The sequence below is a fragment of the Colias philodice genome, chromosome 10, assembly GCF_061535455.1.
Source record: "Colias philodice isolate Cphi_HAF_F1 chromosome 10, ilColPhil1 Martin Lab GWU primary, whole genome shotgun sequence".
Classification (NCBI taxonomy): domain Eukaryota; kingdom Metazoa; phylum Arthropoda; class Insecta; order Lepidoptera; family Pieridae; genus Colias; species Colias philodice.
Genome location: NC_143095.1, coordinates 1,670,999 through 1,693,427, shown reverse-complemented (window position 1 = coordinate 1,693,427; position 22,429 = coordinate 1,670,999). Strand labels below are relative to the sequence as shown.

The 22,429-nt window shown below is 32.9% G+C and overlaps 3 protein-coding genes across 3 annotated transcripts; 1 reads left to right on the top strand and 2 right to left on the bottom strand.

Annotated features, from left to right (window-relative positions):
* Positions 1 to 4,006: 4,006 nt before the first annotated feature.
* On the bottom strand, positions 4,007 to 6,337 carry twr (signal peptidase complex catalytic subunit SEC11 homolog C twr). Its single transcript, XM_089699732.1, has 4 exons — positions 6,159 to 6,337; positions 5,814 to 6,073; positions 4,790 to 4,967; positions 4,007 to 4,162 (listed from the first exon to the last, which is right to left on the bottom strand). Exons 1-4 carry the CDS (start codon positions 6,204 to 6,206, stop codon positions 4,112 to 4,114), a joined length of 537 nt encoding a protein of 178 aa, XP_089555858.1. The 5' UTR covers positions 6,207 to 6,337; the 3' UTR covers positions 4,007 to 4,111.
* Positions 6,338 to 8,035: 1,698 nt separating this feature from the next.
* On the bottom strand, positions 8,036 to 11,011 carry Uba3 (Ubiquitin-like activating enzyme 3). Its single transcript, XM_089699731.1, has 6 exons — positions 10,390 to 11,011; positions 9,876 to 10,036; positions 9,432 to 9,600; positions 8,935 to 9,184; positions 8,412 to 8,631; positions 8,036 to 8,310 (listed from the first exon to the last, which is right to left on the bottom strand). Exons 1-6 carry the CDS (start codon positions 10,725 to 10,727, stop codon positions 8,093 to 8,095), a joined length of 1,356 nt encoding a protein of 451 aa, XP_089555857.1. The 5' UTR covers positions 10,728 to 11,011; the 3' UTR covers positions 8,036 to 8,092.
* A 1,079-nt stretch (positions 11,012 to 12,090) lies between these two features.
* Positions 12,091 to 21,654, top strand: LOC149485027 (uncharacterized). Its single transcript, XM_089699730.1, has 10 exons — positions 12,091 to 12,231; positions 12,696 to 12,889; positions 13,212 to 13,373; positions 13,872 to 14,153; positions 16,471 to 16,630; positions 16,939 to 17,086; positions 17,321 to 17,480; positions 18,483 to 18,687; positions 19,369 to 20,091; positions 20,283 to 21,654. Exons 2-10 carry the CDS (start codon positions 12,704 to 12,706, stop codon positions 21,557 to 21,559), a joined length of 3,303 nt encoding a protein of 1,100 aa, XP_089555856.1. The 5' UTR covers positions 12,091 to 12,231; positions 12,696 to 12,703; the 3' UTR covers positions 21,560 to 21,654.
* The last annotated feature ends 775 nt before the right edge of the window (positions 21,655 to 22,429 follow it).

Here is a 22,429-nt window from a genome sequence, read left to right as displayed (position 1 = left end):
ACTCACATTTGCTTAAGTATATAATCAGATCATTTCATTCGGCTATAATATTGTTAAAAGTTATTATAACTCGGTACAATAACACTAAAGCGAAAGCGTAGGTACCCGGATAGCCGGTCCCTGGACGGAAGTCATATTCATAAACAAATGCAACGGAAGTTTGGCAGGAAAGTTTTTGTGTATTTATGGCACCGGGCGGAGCCAAGCTGTGCTGTGTTCCTATCAATACGAGTTTTTGGCAAACGACACCAGAGTTTAACTCTCTTTATTGTAATGGTTTATGAATTGTAGGAACGTATCCGAATATCGCCTTACCGCGAATAGCTGGGAATTTTTAATTTTTATTGACGGTAAATGGAAGGGAATATTTAGAAACTAAAAATCCTCTTGTAGTATTTTATTATCTTATAACGAAATAAAACACCCTCACACCTAAGCCTCACACATACAATTTTTGTGGTACCTACCTAATAATATAATTTTCAAAACCGAAAGTACCTAAGCCTAAGTAAAATTCTACCTTATTCATCCTCAAAATCTTTCTAATACATAATGTATTCTTAGTGAAACGTCGAAAAAAGATTTACAATAGGATTCCCAAAGGATTGAACAAAACAAGGTACGATATGCCACATCTACATAAATTTCCACTTATTATTATCACGAAAAGGTTTAAAAAAACGGCAATGTGGCAGTGAAATCCCAATGGTGTGTTTATTGTTCACCAATATAATGTCTCGCAGCCAATAAATACTAAAATGCAATAGTTCATCGTATATACAAAATAATCGATGAATATGGATTGTAGACACGCATCGTCCATTCCAAAATTCGAAAATCTTATAAAAATTTCATTTCCATACGAATTAAATATCAGACTGAGTCCAAACAGTATTTGATATAAATATCTGATGACCATAATTAAGAAAATTGTACTATCGAAAAATCCTTTAACAAAACAAAATACAGAGCTATGTTTACCCACACTCTACCTAGCAATTTAAATCAGAATATCTTGTTTTATAGGAAAATGCTTGCTTTCTTTCATGAATAATAAATTAACGAGTGATAACATTGTATTAAGTTTCAAACCTACCAAGGTCTGTCTGATTTGGAGCATAAATGATGATTCAAATAAAACGGCCGTCCTATTTTTTGTAACATGTCATGTTGTGCGACATTAAGAAACAATTACTGATATGTTTATTGTATATGGTATATTACTGGGTTCGAAACAATTTATGATTTATTAAAGTATTGTATGACGATTTTGCAAAAAGAAAAACTGTTTTATCAGTGGTTGTCAACCTCCGTACCCACTTTATGTGTGCAGCCCGCGGCAAAGTAAATAATTTAAATACAAAACAGATTTTCCGTTGGAAATATCCTGATCGTTATTTCCGGACATATCAAGATTGTCAATTAACTGTACGGACAGGAACGTAAGAAATATTATCTATCGAAATATAGTTATTACTTATTATATAGGTAAAGTAGTCAGGGATCAAATTAGGTAGTAAAAACTTGTAACATTTTATTCATAAGTAATTAAGTAACCAAAAGCGAAAAAGGAGACAGCGAAATATATTATGATTTAATATTGAGTTATTCAGAAATTATATCAATACCAGACTATAAACGTAAATAGATCCATATTTTAATAGAAATGTCATAAAAGGTCATAGGAAAAATTAGAAGATCAGATTTATTTAACAACTAGCTGCTCCGCGCGGTTTCACCCCCGTGGCTCCACTCCTGTTGGTCTATAGCCTATAGCCTTCCTCGATAAATGAGCTATCGAACACCGAAAGAATTTTTCAAATCACCAGTAGTTCCCGAGATTAGCGCGTTCAAACAAACAAAGAAACTCTTCAGCTTTATAATATTAGTATAGATTTAACCTAATTCGTACCACAGAAATTATTAAAATGGCAATTACCATGTATCATATAAGAATGTTAGGATGGTAGGTAGCAGGTAGATATTCTATTCACAATGTGTCTACTTTTGAAGACAATCAGTCTGACATCCAAAAAGGTGATTTTATCGGCAGACGTGTGTAAAAACTACAGTAAAAGAGAACTTTTTTATGACTACTTGCACGTTAAGCATAAACTCGTAAAAAGTTTTACTTAATACCACTGAATGCGCTAAAATACTAAACAAAAGTTTAGAGCATTAATAAATCTATATTCCCGTCGTATTTAAAGATTTTACGACACCTCCAAATGAAAAAATATATTTATTCCTTTTGTTAAAGCAAAAATAATAATAATTTGTCAAGAGAGCAAGCTTTTTCAGTAATTTACCACGAATATGGCAATATAATATAGACGACGCGGTTGGCGCAGTGGTAAAGTAACTGCCTACTGAGCCGACGGTCCCGGGTTCGATCCCCAGTCAGGGCAAATATTTGTGTGATGAACTCAATTATTTGTTCTTGGGTCTGGGTGTTATTATCTATATATGTATTTATTAAATATTATATTTATCGTCGCCTAGTACCCACAACACAAGCCTTAATTGAGCTTACTGTGGGACTAGGTCGATTTGTGTAATAATGTCCTATAATATTTATTTATTTATTATTTATTTATTTATTCATATTGAGTTACGTTTGTTTTCTATACATATTTATGTATAGAAAAAACTTAATTTTAAATAATTAAATAACATAGAAAACGTATTTTTTTAAGTTGGTATGTACAACATGAGCGACATCTATGAACAATAATTTTAGAGAAGTTCCTTCCTGAATATCTTCCGGAGCATTTTTATTCATAGTCCGTAAGTATATTTCGTCGTTTCCACACTGAAATCAGCATACAGATGCCGTGCGTATAAAAGTTTGATTAAAGTCGGACTTATAATCTAGTTCAAATAATAATTAGAAACTGCTTTCCGGTGGTCAGTCTAGTCGAATGAATAAATGTTTGTGTTTACTTATTTCAAAGTATGTATAAAATAAAAACATTTATAGTCATAGTTTATAGAGTATCGCATTCAGAAAACTTATTTTCGCTTCGATAGTAAATTAAATTTAAATTATAAATATTAACTATAGTCTCCGATTCCTTGTTGGTTTAATGCACTAAGGATTCCTTTTTCAGTCAGCAGCTATTTTTGACCGATTTTGATAAAACATAGCTAAAAACGATCAATTAATCCACCTTTCAAATAATAATAAAACAAAATTAAAATCCGTTCATCCGTTTGGGACCCAAGATACAAGAGACAGACACACCACACACACTACGAATCTACGATCAGCATAATAGTTTGATTTTTAAAATGAAATTTCTTAAGGCGCGTTGAGAGTAAAATTACAAGGTCGCGTCATGGCAATACCGTCACGTCATGCAGTAAGACGACGATTTTGTTATCTTTGAATCTTGCCAAAGAAGTTTCACTTCTGACATATGTACTCAGCACACACGCTCTTTTTATTATTTTCTTTTTAAAGCATTCAAAATGCTTTACAAATGAGGATAGAAAAAAATCGATCGCGAAGCGGGATTCGAACCCTTCTTGGAAGTCACTGACACAATATTATACTTGTTTGTGACAAGATAATTTAATCATTATTTAAATTATTTTTACAGTAATGACTTAAAAATGATAATTTTTTATTATGATAGAAAATTAGTTGTGTATAAAAGATTTTATGTTTATGTTTACTAGTTTTTAATATGTATAAGTAGAAATGCTATTGTGTAGTTATAATCATAGGTCTATAACAGAAATAAATCAATACCATACTGCAGATTGGTGGTGAGACAATATATTTTATTAGATCATAAGTTTTACTTAAAACTACGAGACGTAATTCAATTCTCATTGTTACTTTCAGACTGTACAAAATTTCTAAATTCCCGAAAGTTCAAATATTCTCGAAAGTTCCAAATATGTACTAAAAATTTTAAGTATTATATACTTACAACTAAAAGTTTTAGGGTGACATCCAAAAAAATATATTATAAATATATCAAGTAAAAAAAATTAGCAGTTACATTAGAGAGAATCACTGTTTAATCAAAAAATTAAATACAGCCACGCAGTCAATAGAACATTTTTACAGACTGATTCCACCTTACAGTTAGTTACAATTATATCACTCTCTGTGCACCAAGACGTAAACGGCCAGACAGGCTAAAACAGCAAACTGAAACAAAACATTTATATTTGATTAATTTAAATATGTCTTCTTCTTAGAAATATCAAGAATAACATAAAATCTATACTAATATTATAAAGCTGAAGAGTTTGAACGCGCTAATCTCAGGAACTACTGGTCCGATTTGAAAAATTTTTTTGGTGTTAGATAGCCCATTTAGCGAGGAAGGTCTAACATCACGCTAAAACCAACAGGAGTGAGAGTAAATATTTAATGTTATTGTGCATTTTATCTATCAGTTACTATATTTTGATATAATAAACCGATCTCAAATCATTGATGGAAAAATTTTACTGTAAATAAAGATTAACAGTGCAGCTTGGTTTCCCCTGTGGATGAAACCACAGGCAAAATTATTTTTATGGCTCTATTGCTATATTACCTTGCCTGAAAGTTTCATCCAACGCATTTATAAGGGCCGATTTTTCAATGCTTGGATAAAACTTATTCGTCGAATAATGTATAAAACTAACATTTTAAAAAAGTTTTCTAATTGCCCGTATTTGACAGTTTACGTGACATTTTAATATAATCGTGTAATACTTTATTGGACGGATAAGTTTTATCCAAGCATTGAAAAATCGGCCCTAAGTAGGATATACAAACAACACATACCTTAAACTTAGGATATTCGTTCATATATATTGTGACCATTCCGACGTAAGGCAGAAAACCTCTAGCTCGACCCACTACGTCCTTCTTGGTGAGCCAGAGCTGCCCTTGTGCGTACAATCCTCTATCGTCTACACTATTATTATCTCCTTTGGTTAAAAACTTCACAGTGCCATTGTTTCTGAAATAAGGTATTAACTAAGGTTATAAATGTCATTAAAAAATATTGTGTGGTTTTATGAAACCATGGTAAAAGTGAAACTGTTCGAACGGTTCCGAACACTGCTTTGTGTAGCTACACAGACCAAAAAGTTTGAGACGATGTAATAAAAGTTTCACTTTAATAAATCGAAAGTATGTTGCATCTTTAGTGTAACATTTATTCATTGCTGGACTATATATTTTTATTATTTACGTTAATTAGCAAAATGTTAAAACTTTGTAAATAATTGATACAAAAACTGGGATTTTGGATTGAAAAAGTAGGTCAAAAGGACACTTAGAGTTGCATTATCGTGAGCAGGAAACTTGCAACAGATAAAGAACTAGTAATACTAATGATTGTCAGGTATAAAGTATATATGTGTAGTTTAGCACATAAAGAAATGTGTGTGTTCACTAAGAGTGTAAATAGATCTTCAGAAAACTATGTGTATGTAATATATACTATGTATGTTATATATGTAACCACTGTTGGCTACATAGTAAATAAATATCCTTATTTTATCAAACTTGTAGTGTAGCATAAATTTATTCTCTGTTATTACTTTGCATAAAATTATTCTCTGTTTCACCGCTTGTCTTGTGAGGGTAAAACCAGAAGAAGTAACAAGCTATGTATAAATTATAACTCTAAGAAGTTATATTTCATATTTAGGTAATAAATTCACTACTATATCTTTTTAAATAAACATAATGTTAATTAAAACAACAATTTACAAATCATAATGTAAAATTAATTGTTGTTGTCATTATTTCATTCATAAGAATGTCAGATTAATGTAAATAATATGAACTAATATCTTACTTCTCATGCAGCTTTAGAACCCTGTGAACAATTGGAATATCGCGACCCTCAACTTTGAATACGACAATTTCGCCAACGCGTACGGGTTCTTCAGGGTAATTGGTAAGGAATAAGAGATCTCCTCTGTGAAAGGCTGGCTCCATACTGCCAGACAACACAACCACGATCGGACTCTCACTGCCGGTTACTACCATCAAACCTTTCCATATCATTAAGGCAGACGATACTATCATACCAAAACTAAGTACTTGGTAAATGAACTGAAAATAATAGAGAAAATAGTTTAATCGGCCGGTGTGTCAGTCACGTCATCTTATTTTTCCATTTTCAATCAATATATATTACCTGGCGCTTGTTCATGCGCTTCACATCATCAAATAAACTGTCCAACATTTTTACGATTGTGATATTCAAGTTCTAAAACGTATTTTATTTATAATTATTGGTTATCATAAGAATATTGGCTTTCGAAAGATATTTTGTAGTGAACGACAGCAAGAAGACAAGCACCAGTACCACGTCAGATCTAATTTCTAAACTTCAAAACAAAACGTAGTATTCGTAGTGTTGTACCTACATTGTTTAAGCTATCTGTCAAATAAAAAATCGGTTTATGATCAAATAAACAATTATTAATAAATATATCCCATTTTTAATGAATAGAAAGTACTAGAAAGCATTATATTGGCAAATATTTATGATAATTGAGAATTTAAAAATGTAACTATACATAATAAGGTACCATAACGATCATAATAGCCTGAACAGTCCACGTCGGTGATCAGGATCACATCACGTATTTAATAATTGTATTCTGAATAGATTTAAATATTTAAACAATATTCAAAATTAGCAATAAGTACTTAATATAAATTAAAACGTCATAGTATAAAGAAAGGTAGCGGAAAAATAATTCTAGCGGAGAGCGAAATGTGGACGGGATAGCTGCGCATGGGCATAGACTATATACCTATTACAGAGACGCATGGGTACTGTCGCGCCCATCATAATATTATGTACTTTAATGAATCGATGGATAAAAATTTTAAATGGTAAGTACAGTTAGCGGGTCAGGTACCCACCACAACAAACTTTTCGCTACCCAACGATATCATATAGTTGCATCTTCGCCTTTTATATTATATCGTTTTCACTACCCATATTCGACGTGTAGCACCTATCTTACCTACAAAATTATAATATTGTAAAAGAGTGTCCACCGAGCGAACAGAGTCTGTCTGTTCGCGATAAACTAAAAGCTACTGCATCTATTTTCATTCTGATTTTACGAACAGATAGCACGGTTCTCGAGGGAGGTTTAGTATTTTATTTATTTATTTAGTTTTAAACAACGAGTGAAACCGCCAACCACAAGCTAGTAGCACAGTATTACAATATTATTTCCTACAGTAAGGAATCGCCTTTGATGTCGCGCGATGCCGCCGCCAGCGTAGGTACTTACGCTGCCACACGAAAATACGCTAGGCTTGCAACAAATGGGAAATAAAACAATTTTGATTATTAATATTATGATGAAATCATATCATAATCATAATCATATTCATATGTACATTCAAAATAATTGCGATTATTAAATCTGATGTACCTAATTATTTGTTCATAAATATATACAGATATTGCACTGCTAAATATTATTTACGTGGACACTTTATTTTTGGATGTTCTTAATTGTATATTATACCATTTAACTAAGTAGGTAATGCATTCGCATTGGGATGTACAATCTGATTAGAAAATAATGAGGACAACATATACATAGCTTTGATTTTAATTCAACAGATACAATTAATACAATCTTTCTGAAATATTGTTTCCTTCTGGGATTTCAATGTAGATTTACATCCGTAAACGGAACAGTTTATGCGCGTCATAATAGAATATGTAAGTACCTAATATGTATAATAAAATTATTACACAAAAAATACGACTGCGTCGTCCTTTCGCGATAGTTAATGCAAACTCAGCGTGGCCGTGGTTGCATTAGCCGGCCCGCGTCGCCCGACCCCCCGCCAGTTCCCCTCCGTTTCTCTGCACAAGTACATTCGTCGCCATACTGTAGGATGGTAATACTGTGCTAGTAGTATACATGGTGTCCCGTAATCAGCATATTATCATCATAAGCCTACATTTGTCCACTGCTGGACATAGCGTATATGCATAACTTTAATTATGTACTTATACAAAAAATTTAAACACTGCCCTTTTAAATATTATTTATTCCAACTTATTAATAATATTACACAAGCAAGCTGTTTTTTTTAACGCGACATATCAACATCATTATTGCTCTCTGCAAATTTCAACTTTATTGTCAATGTGTTAGGGGTTGTAACATCTGCAACCAAAATGTCGGCACCATTGTATAGCCCCAATTCCGTGATTTTCTTCTTTAGATTATCCCTTGTTTTCTCTTCAATGCTCTTTATCGAAGATATGTATAATGTTTTGTTGCGTCCGTTAATAATAGTCGTAATACCTGAAAATAAATTGAATTATATTAATCTATTCATATTTCAGATTGTATTTTTAGTTTGCATAAATTAATCATTAAATTAAAATATTTTACGTAATCCTAACCTGGACTCTTCATCAAGAAGGCATTATCTTCACATAACTTGTTATAAATTGCTTGTAAAGTTGCGTCCGGTTCAATTTCTATAACCCTAGTCGTATTACTGCATGCAACACAGTCTGCACGCTTTTCAGCATTAAATGTATATGTATAGACACCATCTGACATATTCAAAACCATATAATTGTTCATATTCGCACAGCATGATGAGGCTAATTTAAATACCTGTAATGTGAAATTTTAAAATTATATAACTTTTTAGAAGAAAAAAGTTTATTAATTTAATTATTTTGTATGGCAGTAATGAATCACTACAAGAGTAGTGTTCAAATATAATTTTAAAATGTATTTATGTTCATAAAAATAACACAAATTATTTTCGTCAAATATCTGCAATGAGCGATAGCACAAGATATTGGGCGACAGCTAATTTCACCTTCACTTTTCACATATATATTGAATATCTACAAGAAAGATTACGAATGTGATTTTACAAATATGAAATAATAATTTTAAAAATATACCGACCTCAGTTGCACAAGAAGCCGCAATCGCCGCATTAGTGCTTGCTACAGCCGGAATAATGTTCTTCAAGACGCCCTGCGTTAATCTATATGTTACGTTTGAGATTCCATGCTTCATCGCTCTTTCTTGAGCCTTTTCGTACACCCAGGCCACATGTTGAGGGTCATCACCATCGAGGGCAGTAGACGCACCCCATGGATTCTCTTTAGCCCACTGAATTACCTTTACATATTCTATACAATGTTCTGGCAACCTATGGAATGAAATTTATTAAATCTAATAAGAAATATTAATGAATAAATAACATTCAATAAGATAAATTTTTAGAAATTTTAAGATTATTAAATGAAAATTTTATTAATTTAAGTAGCATTATAATTATGTAACACATAAAAAAAAGACATTACATAAATGACCATATACACAAATATAACGTAAAGTTAACCTACAAGCTTGCTGAAAACGTTAAGATTTAGTCATTAATACTTAAAAAATCTTACCTAGGAGTATTTGCTATAGTACATAGTGGAAAAGTCTTCTGCGGTGGATATAAATCAAGAGTGCATTCAATACATGCGCTCATTCCTGGTAATATCACTCTCGCATTACCTTTAAACCCTTCTGTGCCTCCATCTACTAAGGGAATTATGCTGCTTTGATCTAAACTCCCTAAAACACATTAGAAAGCATTTTGAATCTTTATTTTTGTAATATTTACAATTTAAAACAAAAATTAGATTATCATGTAAATTATGTTAATTTGAAGATGGATTTTTGTGATGTTATCAATTTTTTATTTAATTTTTCATGTAAAAATCTATATTTCATAGCACTTATACTATGTGTTGCAAATTAAAAAGCCTCCATACAAATAAATCTGTTTACATTAAAATATTTTTATCATTCCAATATGAAATTTTCCAATAAGAATAAAATAATATTACTGTCATCATTATACTGAAGCAATGACATCAGCATGCCATTTAACCAACGTCTAGCTACAATAGAGTCAAGTCCACACACAACAATGTGAAATTGGCGGTAGAAACAGTCATCCAGATCTTGTATTGGACAGTGGTGTGCGATGGCTTCACAGCCAGGAACCCTGAAATGAAATCCATACTAATATTATAAATGCGAAAGTAACTCTGTCTGTCTGTCTGTTACTCAATCACGCCTAAACTACTGAACCAATTTGCATGAAATTTGGTATGGAGATATTTTGATACCTGAGAAAGGACATAATACCTTTTATTGCGAAATATGTACTACGGGCGAAGCCGGGGCGGACCTCTAGTTAATGATATGAGAAGGTATTTTATATGTTATAAATAAAATATATAAGCTGAATTAACTATTCTCTTCATATTTACTCAAATAAGCTCAAATATTACACTTATATTTTGATCATAGTATGTGAATTTTTAAAAACTTGATTAAATAGTTGCTTCAATATACCTTTTATTTACAAAATCAACAGCACACTTTGCTTTTGACAAACCGATATCATTTTTTCGAAACAAAAATTGTCTATTCAAATTGGACAATTCTATTGTATCCATATCTACAATGTGTATCTTCTTGAAACCCATTAAAGCTAAGTCTTTTAGCAGCTCGCAGCCGAGGCCGCCAGCGCCAACTATAAGGACTTTGCAAGAATTCATTATAAAATCAAGTATTTCAGCTGAAGCTTCAAAATCTGGATGGCAAAAAGGACCAGATCGCTCCAAAACTTTTCTGATGTTATGCCATCGCCTTTGCTGATAATCTGCAGTTTGCATTTCACCTGTAGACATGTTTGCCCGATTGCAAATGTCGATTTAAATTATAATATTGAGAAAATACAAAACACTATAATACACTGTGTAAAGAATTTCACTAAAAGAAAATGTAACTTATTTTAATATTGATCAAAATAGTTGTATTTAACAGGCTTTAGGAGAACCTAAACCTTCTAGCTTAGAAAAGCTTTCTAGATAGTTAGTGATTTATGTTAAACAATAAATTCATATTAAACAAATACAATAATAATTAGAGACATCCGTGATTCGACGGTAGGGAAAAATCACAAATTCTGACATATGTCAGGGCCGGCATCAATATGTCATTACTCATTATTTGCAAGAAAATTCAAAATTATATACGCCACCACAGATCTAGCACTAGTTTGCCACTATAGAAGTCCCACGGTGAAAACTATGAACTAAGTTTGACAGAACCGTTAAATTGTACAAATAGGTCGCTCTCAGTCACTCTACACCACAGCCACAGACACACACACACACACTTACACACTTCCACTTAACCAAAGCTATGCGTTAGCTACTATTATGCTAGTATTCTGTGGCTATGCTTTGAACTCTAGTTTAAACTAGACAAAATATGGGACACTGTTCTGTGTATGGGACTAATGAAATGAAGGATTACATTGAAATATTGTTTAAATAAATGTAGTAGACTCTAATTGAGTCATTTTACATTTCCCATCTCTGTTTTGAATTCTTTGGATTTGCATTCAATATTATTGGCAACAGGAAGGCAACAGGGCACAGGTAGCGACAGCGCCACCTATCCGGGACTCCTTTCATGGCGCACTCTCTATTACTATTTTTGAAGAATCTCAAAGTCTAATTATTGATAGAAATACAAAAGTTCAATAAATTATATTTCATATAAAAAGCATTTATTAGAATCATGCTATCTTCAGAGTAAATAATTGTTAAATATCCACCAGTTACCACTATTACCATAGAATAATTATTCATACAATATTTTTAAATGTTTCTTCGTAATAATAAGGCTATATTAAGTTTTTGAAGCAGAATATAATGAATTTTAAATAGGTGGAATGATATATGTTTGTTTATATTTACAAACATCGCTTTTTCATAACTTTATCGTTTTACAAAAGAAATGAATCAAGAGACAACAAGAAGAGATCGAATTCACACGGCACACCCTACTTCCGACTTCCGTCATTAAAAAGAAAAGTCGTTCAAAAATGTTGAAAGTAATGAAAATTTACTTTTGAAACAAATCGATATTTAATTAAATCATTTAAATTTTAATTATATTATTTTGTAAATTGCTGTAGATTAATTTTAGAATAGTGTACATATTACAGATAACATATCAATGGCATGATTTTGTGGCTGGTTGGTTAGTATAGAATACAAAATTCCAAAATCCGAGGACAATCGTGCATATAGCTATATATTCATTTGTTACTTATGGAGGTGTGATGGAGGCGCAGTGGTCGAAGATAGGCAATTTCATGTTTGCGATTTCAAGGAACTTGGTGTGAGTACGCATATTAAATTGATTTAATAGGATTCTATAGTGTAAAATCTATAAATAAAATAAAACTTAACGTTATAACAACCAATGTTTTTGATGATATTTGAGGGAGAGACTGACAGGCTAATAGAAAGATATTCTGATCTATTCAGCAAAAAACCCATGCTTACATTTAGGAATATTGTTCGAAATTAAATTTATTTATATTTAATGCAGTGTGTTTATTCAAGTTTATACGTTATTTTAATTATATTTGATGTTAGATAACAATGTGCCACCGACGATGTCGTTTTGGTAGTTAGACGGTACGCGATGTCGTAGCTATAAAGAGGTTCATGGTTATGAATGACTTATGAATTTATATTTAAACAATACAATAAGAGAATAATGAGAAAAATAATTCACAGTGAGCATGCATATTTTGCACTTTTTAAATTAAACTAATTACAATGTAAATTCGTCAATAGATGTCAATATGGCTGGTAATAAAGTAAGTGCTAAGACGAGAGGAAAAGAAGACAGGAGCAAATTTAATAAAAATGTTACGCAAAATAATGAAGACTCGGAAGATCTCGATTATAGTTTGCTTAGAAAGCCCATACCTACAAGTGTTACAGGGTTTGCTCAAGCAAGAAAAGTGTTTGATTTAGCAACAGAGGAGGTAAGAATTTTCAATTTATATATTTTACATATTTAGTTAGTAGATATGATATTTCACATTTATAGAAGACATTATCGAAATTAGCTATCTACCTAGATAATATCTGCTATACCTATATTGTATAAGTATATAATTGCTTTTGTAATGACTGTATGACTCATTGTATACTGGTGGTTCTTGATTTAATAAATGTAGTGAAAGTAGAATTAAAAAATTATATTCATGCAAAAGTGTTCCTGGGGTTTAAAGTTTAACTTACTTTTTAATAATTACTTTTTAAATTATGAGAAAATATAATAATGAAATTTTTTGTTTTTTTCAGCTTAAAGAACTGCTTACAAATGAATGTGATTTGCTATATGAATGCAAAGTTTGCAGAAATTTATTTAGAAGCTTAATGAATTTCATTTCACATAAAAGGATTTATTGTAAGGAAAAGTTCAATTGTGCAGTGCACAGCCATTTCACAAGTGTCAACTCAACGGTATGTATATTTTATGATAATGTAAAAGGTTTCAACATACAAACATTCATTATGTTTGTTTGTTTAATAAACTCATAAGTTGCTATGTTAAAAATATTAAATTACTAGCGGTCCGCCCCGGCTTCGCCCGTGGTACGTGTTTACGTTTTCTCTACATAAGAACCATCCTCGTACTTCAAGGAATATAATAAAAAAAAGAATTATCGAAATCGGTTCAGCCGTTCTCGAGTTATGCGCTTACCAACACATTTTGCGTCATTTTTATATATAAGAAGATTGTTAACTATCTAACTAAATTCACTTCTAGGTAAACCTACATTTTATAATGAGAGATTAACCTTTATAAGAATTGATGATTGCATCAAGTGTAATTGATTTTTAGATCAAATTTTTGCTGTATATGAGATATTATAACTTTATTTTATAAATTTGCTCTATGGCTATCTCTGCCAAACAACTCCAATTAAAACTTATGTCACAAAATAATATATTTTATAGGCCAACGAATTACTGAAGATAAAAAAGTTTGAGGAGAATTATTCGGAGTTTTTAAAAGAAAAAACACAAGAACCAAGTGAAAATGTTGAGGAAAATGATGCAATTCCCATGACAAAAGATTTAACAACAGTAATTGAAAAGATTGTCACATCTAGAGGTATTCAAGAGGATCAGTTGAAAGAACAAGATGTGGTTTTGCAGAAAATTCCCAAAACGTCTGTTGCCGTTTATCAAAATATTAAGTACAATGATACTTCCAATGTGGATGATATGCGAACACAGGTATTTTATTTCATTTTATAGCAGACATTGCCAAATATATTTTATTATAATAAATACAGTTTACCCTAACTCGTTTAGAAATATCTGAATCTAAACCTGGAGTTTAGTGCACTGGAATTGGTCATCAAAATTTGTTCAGCCGTTTTTTAGTAGTTTAGAAACGTACAAAATTACAACAGAACTAAATAGAAAGAAAAGAGGAAGATATGAATCTAAGTAGGGTTAATATTGACCACATACTTGTGTGGTTTGCGACTGAACTTGTCTGCTAAACAAATCAAAGTTCATAATTAACACAATGACATGACGAAATGTGGTGCAATATTAGGCCTAGGATAAGTGAAGTTATACGAATACCGAAAATTTGTGGCTAATAAATAATTTATAATTGACTTTCAATATGTACATATAACGCGTTTCATTAAAGAAACGAATCTTAAATGGCGGCGCTTATCGTTCCCTCTCGCTTACACACGGCCGTACGGTACCTATGCAAAAAAATAGGGTAAAGTAAAATCAGTAAAATGTATTTGATTATTATCATAAACTTACAATGACAATTATGTTAATGAAATGCGTTATACAATTTTAATAATTTTTGAAATAAAAAAATATTACTACATATTCATTGAGATAATATTAATAATGGAGCAGACACCACGAACAAAATCTGTGCGCCAAGATGGCGGCGCGGGGCGCGCGAATGACGGCTAGACAGTCATAGATTATGCGATGTCACTGACTCACCGCTATAGAGGCGACACTTTGTTTCTTTCTGTCTATTTTATTGGGTGCCACTCCTTACATGCACGTTGACTTGAAATTTTCTTTGTACTTACTTAATATTTATTTTAGATATAAACTGACTTTACTACGCGGGGCTAACAATATCTGGCATATAATATAGGATGAGGAGGTTCAATATGGGCTATGGGAAGTTTCATTCCTTACAAATTGAGCCTTTTTTAGAAAAAAAATAAAAGCCGTGTAAAAATTGTGTTTATTTATATGTATTTAGTTCATCATCCTCAGAACATGTTCCCGGCTCAGAAATTGCTTGTATTGTTCCAGTACTATTGTAGCACACCTTCGGCTAAAATAAATATAATAATAATAATGTTAGTGATGGCTAAAATAATATTTTATTTGTTATACAAATCCGTAAAATTTTATTATTATTACTAACATCAATACAAGGAACAGCAGACTTCTTTAGAATACGCCTTCCCGCTTTTGTGGTATATTTATCCTCATCGCGAAAATGCAATGAACAGATGCTAGTTCTATCGGATGGTAACCAGGTTTCTTCACTGCGGTTGTTTTGGACAAATTTTACCCATTTTTCTCTTTCTTCACGACCCAGACATGGAAACCTTGAATAGAAAAAATATTAATCTCTGAACTAGCGGTCCACCCCGGCTTCGCCCGTGGTACATATTTCGCAATAAAAAGTAGTTTATACTACTACTATGTTTTTTCTCAGGGTCTAAAGATTGTCTGTGCCAAATTTCATCAAAATCGGTCCAATAGTTTATGAGCCTATTTATTACAATCAAACAAACAAACAAAATTTTTCCTCTTTATAATATTAGTGCAGATAAATAAATAATAATTCAATTATACGTTCAAGTCAGTAGCTTATATACAATATCAATTAAAATTGATTAAAATCAATTAACAAAAAAAAAAAATTGGTGATTAAGTAATTGATTTTCATATTTCATGATTTCACCTTTTTTCAATTAACAACCAGTCTATGCTTTTCTAAATATGTAAAATTATTATTTTATACTATAAAAATATACGCCAGCAAATATTACTAACAACACTTATTTCATGCCCAATGTCATATCTTAAATTTTTAATCTATGACAAATGACGCAAAATGTCGCCCGCCAAAAATTTTGTTCTAACTAAGTTTTAAAAATTATTATCTAATTACTTACTGATTGAAAAGTTATTCCTTTGCACTTTTCCGTATTATTTGTATTATTTGTGCAATATCGTAACACACACGTAGGCATATTTGATGCGTTTCACTTTAAAACAAATAAAAAATGAGCGTGACGTTCGCGCCAATGAGCGAGCAAGCGACTGAGTGCAGTTACGCCACATGACGTATGTTGAGTGGAACATAAGTGGTGTAGGCGGTATCGACTCCATATTATTATTATCTCAATGTACATATTACGTTAAAAAAAATTAAATCCAAGATGGCCGCCAACACAAAATTGGGCGGGGGCTTTTAAATCAATAAATAATGTAATAATTAATAATAATTTTTTTATAATTTGCTGAAATGATTCGCTTTTTTCAGGTGAATGAATTGGATACAATACTATCACGACAAAATGCAGTATTACAAAGTGATGGCAAATTCAAAATTGAGAGCAATGTGGATTCTGAATCTGAGGGTGTTATACAAATAAGTGATGATGAAGACAATGATTGTACAGGCAATCTTAAGTGTAAAATATGTGAGTACAATGAAACGCAAGAGCTTTTGTACTTATGTGTTTCGACACAAACAAGTTTTGTAATTAATAGCGTAGCAAGAACTTTCTAGCACTTTTATCAGACTATTAAAGATGTTAGATATTCATTTGATTTTCTGTTTAATTTTTTTTTTTTTACTTATATTTGAAACTTGTAATAAGTGAACAGAATTCTCTTTGCAAGTAGAAACACTTGACATCCAATTAATTTTAATGTATTAATTATTTATAACTAATAAGTCTAAAGGTATATTGAAAGGTTAATTACAATAAAGTGTAATAAATTTCAGGCGAGCTACAATTCTCAACGCAAAAGACGTTAAAGTCTCATATAAAAACAAAGCATTTGGAAAGTCGTCTCGTTTACCCGTGCCCTGATTGTCTCGAAATATTTTCAACGTCATGGAGTGTTTACAGACATTTATTCAAAGTTCATCGGTATGTATAGAATATAGATATAGAATAATGCACAAAATATTTTGCAAAAAAAAATATGAAGGGTTTTGTTTGTGTCCTTATTTTTGTACTTATTAACATATTTAAATTTAAAATTTATTTTAATAAAGTGACAAAATTATTTAAGTACTGATTGTCTCCTTATTCAGGTCTAATTTCGTGTAAACCATTTATTGTTAGTATAATTATTATAGTTCTGTTGTTGTTACTCCTTAGAAAAACTGCAGCGCAGATTCGAAGGTTGCGTGAAACTATTCAATCGAAATCCTTCCGTATGAACAACCCACCGGCGTTTTATGAAAAACGCAAGTCTAATATGAAAAATGCTACAGTACAGAAAATTACTGAGGAGGAGAGAATAGATCAAGAAAATCAGGTAACTTATTATATTTTTTATGTATGTGTTGACCAAGTCTAAAGTACTTGACTTTATAACCTGTTTTGGTAGTGACTTAATTAGACATTCCTGTTTTGGCCATATTTTAATGTCAAGGACTAAGTGATATTATATTAAATCTGTGTATATCATGATCAAAGTTGGCAATGGGAGATGTCAACCGTTTTGATTGGTCTTTTCTTTTTTTTAATCTCATATCGAGATTCTAAACAGACCAATCAGATGCGATTTCAACTCTTTCATTCTGTACCCACATTCACTTGAAGAATAGTATTGTTAATAAATGCTTGTTAGGACAAGTGGCGTGGATTCGCTGTAAGGCCGGCCGTACACGGGCCGCTTCAAGCAGTTGAGACTGACGGCTTGAAGCCGCTACCGCGCGGTGAACTATAAACATTCATTCACTGCCGTACACGGACAGCTCGAGCTGTCGTGACCGCTTCAAGCCGTCAAATGCGCGGTTTGTAGCAAACAGCTCGAGCAGTCGTTAACTGCTCGAGCCGCCCGTGTACGGCCGCTCTGACATGGAGATTGCAATCAGACCAATTAGATACAATATCAACCGTTTTTAAGCTATTGCATAGCTTCTATCGCGGGCCTCGAGCGCGGCGACAGAGTGTAAAAATTCCGTAACGAAAACCTTACACCTTCCACTCCAACCGGCACAGCGGTGCGATTCTATGCAATAGCTTTACCGCGGCAGTCCTCGAGTGTCACCCGTATTTTTGAAGTGAAAACTTCTTTAGCGGCGTTGAGCACTTTTTCTGTAATGGGTATAAAATCTTAAACTCGCGTCAGGCCACGTGACCTGGATCGAAAAAGCGTAAGACGGATACCATTCCAAAATATCAAACATGTTCAACGTTAATAATCAAGTTTTCACTTCTGCCGGCACTCCCGGAGTGCAATCCGTCTTTTTTTTTATAGTATGTACCCACATTTACTTGTACTAATACTAGAGTAAATAAATGAATGTGTCAGGCGTGGATGGACAACATGGAGGGCGACGGCGAGGTGCCGCGGTGCGGCGGGTGCGGGCGCACGTTCGAGCGGCGCGCGGCGCTCGCGGCGCACACCAACACGTGCCAGCCCCGCGTGCGCGCGCTCGCCGCCCGCCGCCCGCCCGACACCAAGCGCATCGAGATACAGATCCGCAAGGACTACCACAAGGGGCCGCCCGCTCGAGGTGAGTCGTGTTGCCATGGCAACGCGTGCGTACAGTTGTGCAAAGGGGCCGCCGTCGTCAGTGTGTTGCCTTGGCAACGGGCCAAGCGCAGATAGATAGAGATGAGTCACACTGCTTTGCAACGCGCATTGAGATTGTTAGTGTATGGTTTGTATTGCCATGACAACGCGCCAAGCGCTACCAGATACAAGTTCGCAAGTGGCCACCCAAGCGTGAACACGCCTTAAATTATTGGAATTGTTGGGGATTGGGGTAAATTATAAGATATGAGATTGAGATATATTAAGTTCCATAGGTCGGTTATCCATAGGTCGCTGGTTCAAATCCGGCTCGAAGGACCAATGTATGGGGGAGGTTTTGGGATAATTTATAAGATATGAGATTGAGATTTGAGATATATTTATTTATTCACTATAGACTTATGGGATGAGATGAGATAGGGATTTATGATGGAGATCCGCCCGGAACGGAATCCGACTGCGGACTAACTATGTTAAAATAATTAATACATTATAATAAAAGGTGCAACATCGACGGATTGTATTCCGGGAAGTTGCATTGTCTGTACGATTAGGTACTTAATCGTAAAGGAATATTAAATGGAAATTTGTGTGGACCTACCATTACAGCCTGCTAATCTTTCAAATACATAACATACATTTTCTATTGTTAATTTTACAGAAAAGAACACTGCCGAAGACGCACCGTTACCCTCGAAACCGCAAGTACAAAATGAGAAAAAGGAAGCTCCAATTGAAAACACTTTGACCGAAGCCATTATGAGTATTGTTGGAGTGTCCACAAATCAAGAAGTGGTTGATATCGCACCTATAGAACAAATTACTGACGATCCGCCTAAACCTAGTATTAATGTAGATACTTTCAAACCTATGCATAAATTGAGGTTTTCTCACCAAGCCGAGAAGAGCAATTTTAATGCATTAAAGAAAAAAGTACTACAGGATGTCGATATAGACCAATCGTCGTGTAAAAAATGTGAATTTAAATGTAAGCAACCAAACGAACTTTACAGCCATGTAGCAGGTCACTACAAATGGTTGCGTTACGCATGCAAACTGTGTAATTTCAAACATTATGAATTCGAGAAAGTTCCGGAACATGTGAAGATTGTTCACAAACTAAAGGGTGATTCTGATTTCTATTTTAGTACAGTTAAAGCGATCGATGGTGTCGAAGCGACATTGTTATCTGATGTAACTGAAGACGCAAGTGAAGCGAATGAAACTAGTCCTGACTCCAGGCGACCTAGTAGATGTTCCAGTGATTCTAGCAGATTGTCTGATGACAGCTCATCGAGTAGTACAAGAGTAGAAACTGGAAGTAGAAAGAGGAAATCGAATCCATATAGAAGCATTACTAGGAAAAAGAGAGAAATCAGAAATGGTAACATCCTTTTAAAATTTATTGATTCATTTATTATTTAACTACGATTTTTTTTAATTTAAATAACAAAGATTAAGACTGAACTAATTTTAACATAATAAATTTTGAAGCCTAGTAGTCTGAAATTTTAATATTACAGAACAAAGATCTTAGAAGTTAGAATGGTAACAAATTTATTTTATTTCTTGCAGATGAAGCTGATGGTGATAGCAAAGATGGCGAAGATTCACCCCAAAAAGACGTCATAAAATTAGATAACGACTCATCTTCAAGTTCAAAAATATTTGATGAAAATTCGTCTGATATAGATGACTCTGAAGAAAAAAGTAGTAAACGTCTCAGACTCGATGATATTACTTCAGTCGTACCAAGAAGACCAGTCAGAAAACGGACTAGACCTAAAAATGAAGATTTTGAATATGATTTATCGAATCTCCTCAAAATGGAAGCGCAGGGCTACAGGGATTCGGTGTCAGCCTCTAATGTTAAAGCGGTTTCAACTAAAAAGAAACTACATCAGGAGCTTCAAAATAATTATAACAGTATTAATAAAGAATGTTGTGGAGCTTTGACTTCCCTGTCTAGATTATCCGTCGATAGTGGTAAAGCTCATATGAAAACTTCCAATTTTGCAATTTACTCATCAAATAAAGAACAAAGGATATCCAATATATTTGTTAGACCCATGCTGCCAAAAATCACTCGCGTAGATAAAACTTCCCTTTTAAAAGAACCGTCGGAAAATAAGGATATAAGTAAAAGTACAAAAGTTCCCGAAACAAACGAATCTGTAGTACAACAAATTATAGAAGATGATAAATCACCAAGTCCTCCTGTAACTGAATCAAATGTAGTAGATAGCAAAGTTAATACTGAAAGCAATAATACAAAAGAAGTTAACGATGAAAATCCTGCAAGTCAAACCACCGATTCTAGTTCACAAGATAAAACCAAATCAAATTTAAATTTAGTTCCTATAAAATTCCGGAAACAAAGTATAGACCTTATGAAAAATCCCCTCATTAAAAAGAATATTACCGACTTTAGCAAGGCCGGTATGAAAACAAAAATTCTCGTCATCAAACCTTTGAATAGGAAAGATGGCGCTCAAAGTATAAATACACCTTTGAAGTTTCAAACGATAAAGTTAAAAGAACCCGTAAATATTTCCAATGAGGAGAAGAAATCGGATCAGGTTGTTGTGGTGAAAGTGCCCAAAGTAGATTGTGCGCGACCAGTCATAGTTAGTAACAATAATAACGAAAGTAGTTCCGTATCGGATACTAAAGCGACAGACAGTGAAAAAGACAAAGGAGAAAATTGTGATAGTAAAATAAGTGAAGAAAATTGTACTGAAGCTGATAACGAAAAGATTTCAAATGTAAATAGTGATATAGCTCAATCTGAAGCTTTTCCAACCGAAATCTCGGTGCCTGTGGCTGATACAGATGTAGCAGTCCAAAGCTGAATGAAATAATATGATAATGTATTTTATTTTTATTTAGAACATGTACAGTTTATGTTAGTAGTTAGCTATGCCAATTAAATGATATAATAATTGCAGTGATCTTTTCTTTTTTACCCTATAAATCAATGGAATTCAAAAATAAAAGTATCAAAAATTTAAACTAGCTACTGAATGAGTTTTTTCTTTTAATTCTAATGTTCCTGTGTGAAAATCGGCATTAAAATAGCCTTAGTTACTCCTTATAATAACAGCTATCAGTCAGTGAAAGTACCGTCAAAATCGGTCCAGTCTTTCCTGAGATTAGCCGGAACAAACAGACACACAAAAATTGCTGTTTTGCAGTGCAGTGTATTTATATGCATTAACGAAAAATAGGTTGTTTCAATATTAAAAACAGACACTCCAATTTTATCATTGGTAAGTAAGATTTAATTTTGATATTATAACAACAGCATTTTTCATCTCTGTACCTACTAACTTAATAAAGTTCAGACTGAACAGCTTATTTAATCGTTTTGATCTACGTAATTTCAAGTAGGAACTAAATAACAAAATTCATGCAAAAAAGGAAATTATGTCGATCACTGGAACGGCCAACGGAAACCAAATTTATGACGTCTGACGACACAAATAGGTCGGAGGGTCGGAGGCTTGGGATTTAGAATACACTCCAGTCAGTCAAGACAATCAATTCATAATTTCATAATAATTCCAAAAGTTTTCAAACTTCGGTCAAGTGAATGGTACATTGGGACGACAATAAATCTCCTTTTGCAACCTTGTCCGCAGTCCGGAACATTGTTAAAATTGCAATTAATTTAATTATACTAATTTTTGCTGTATGGTCGTGAAAAAAATTCCAAAAGTTCT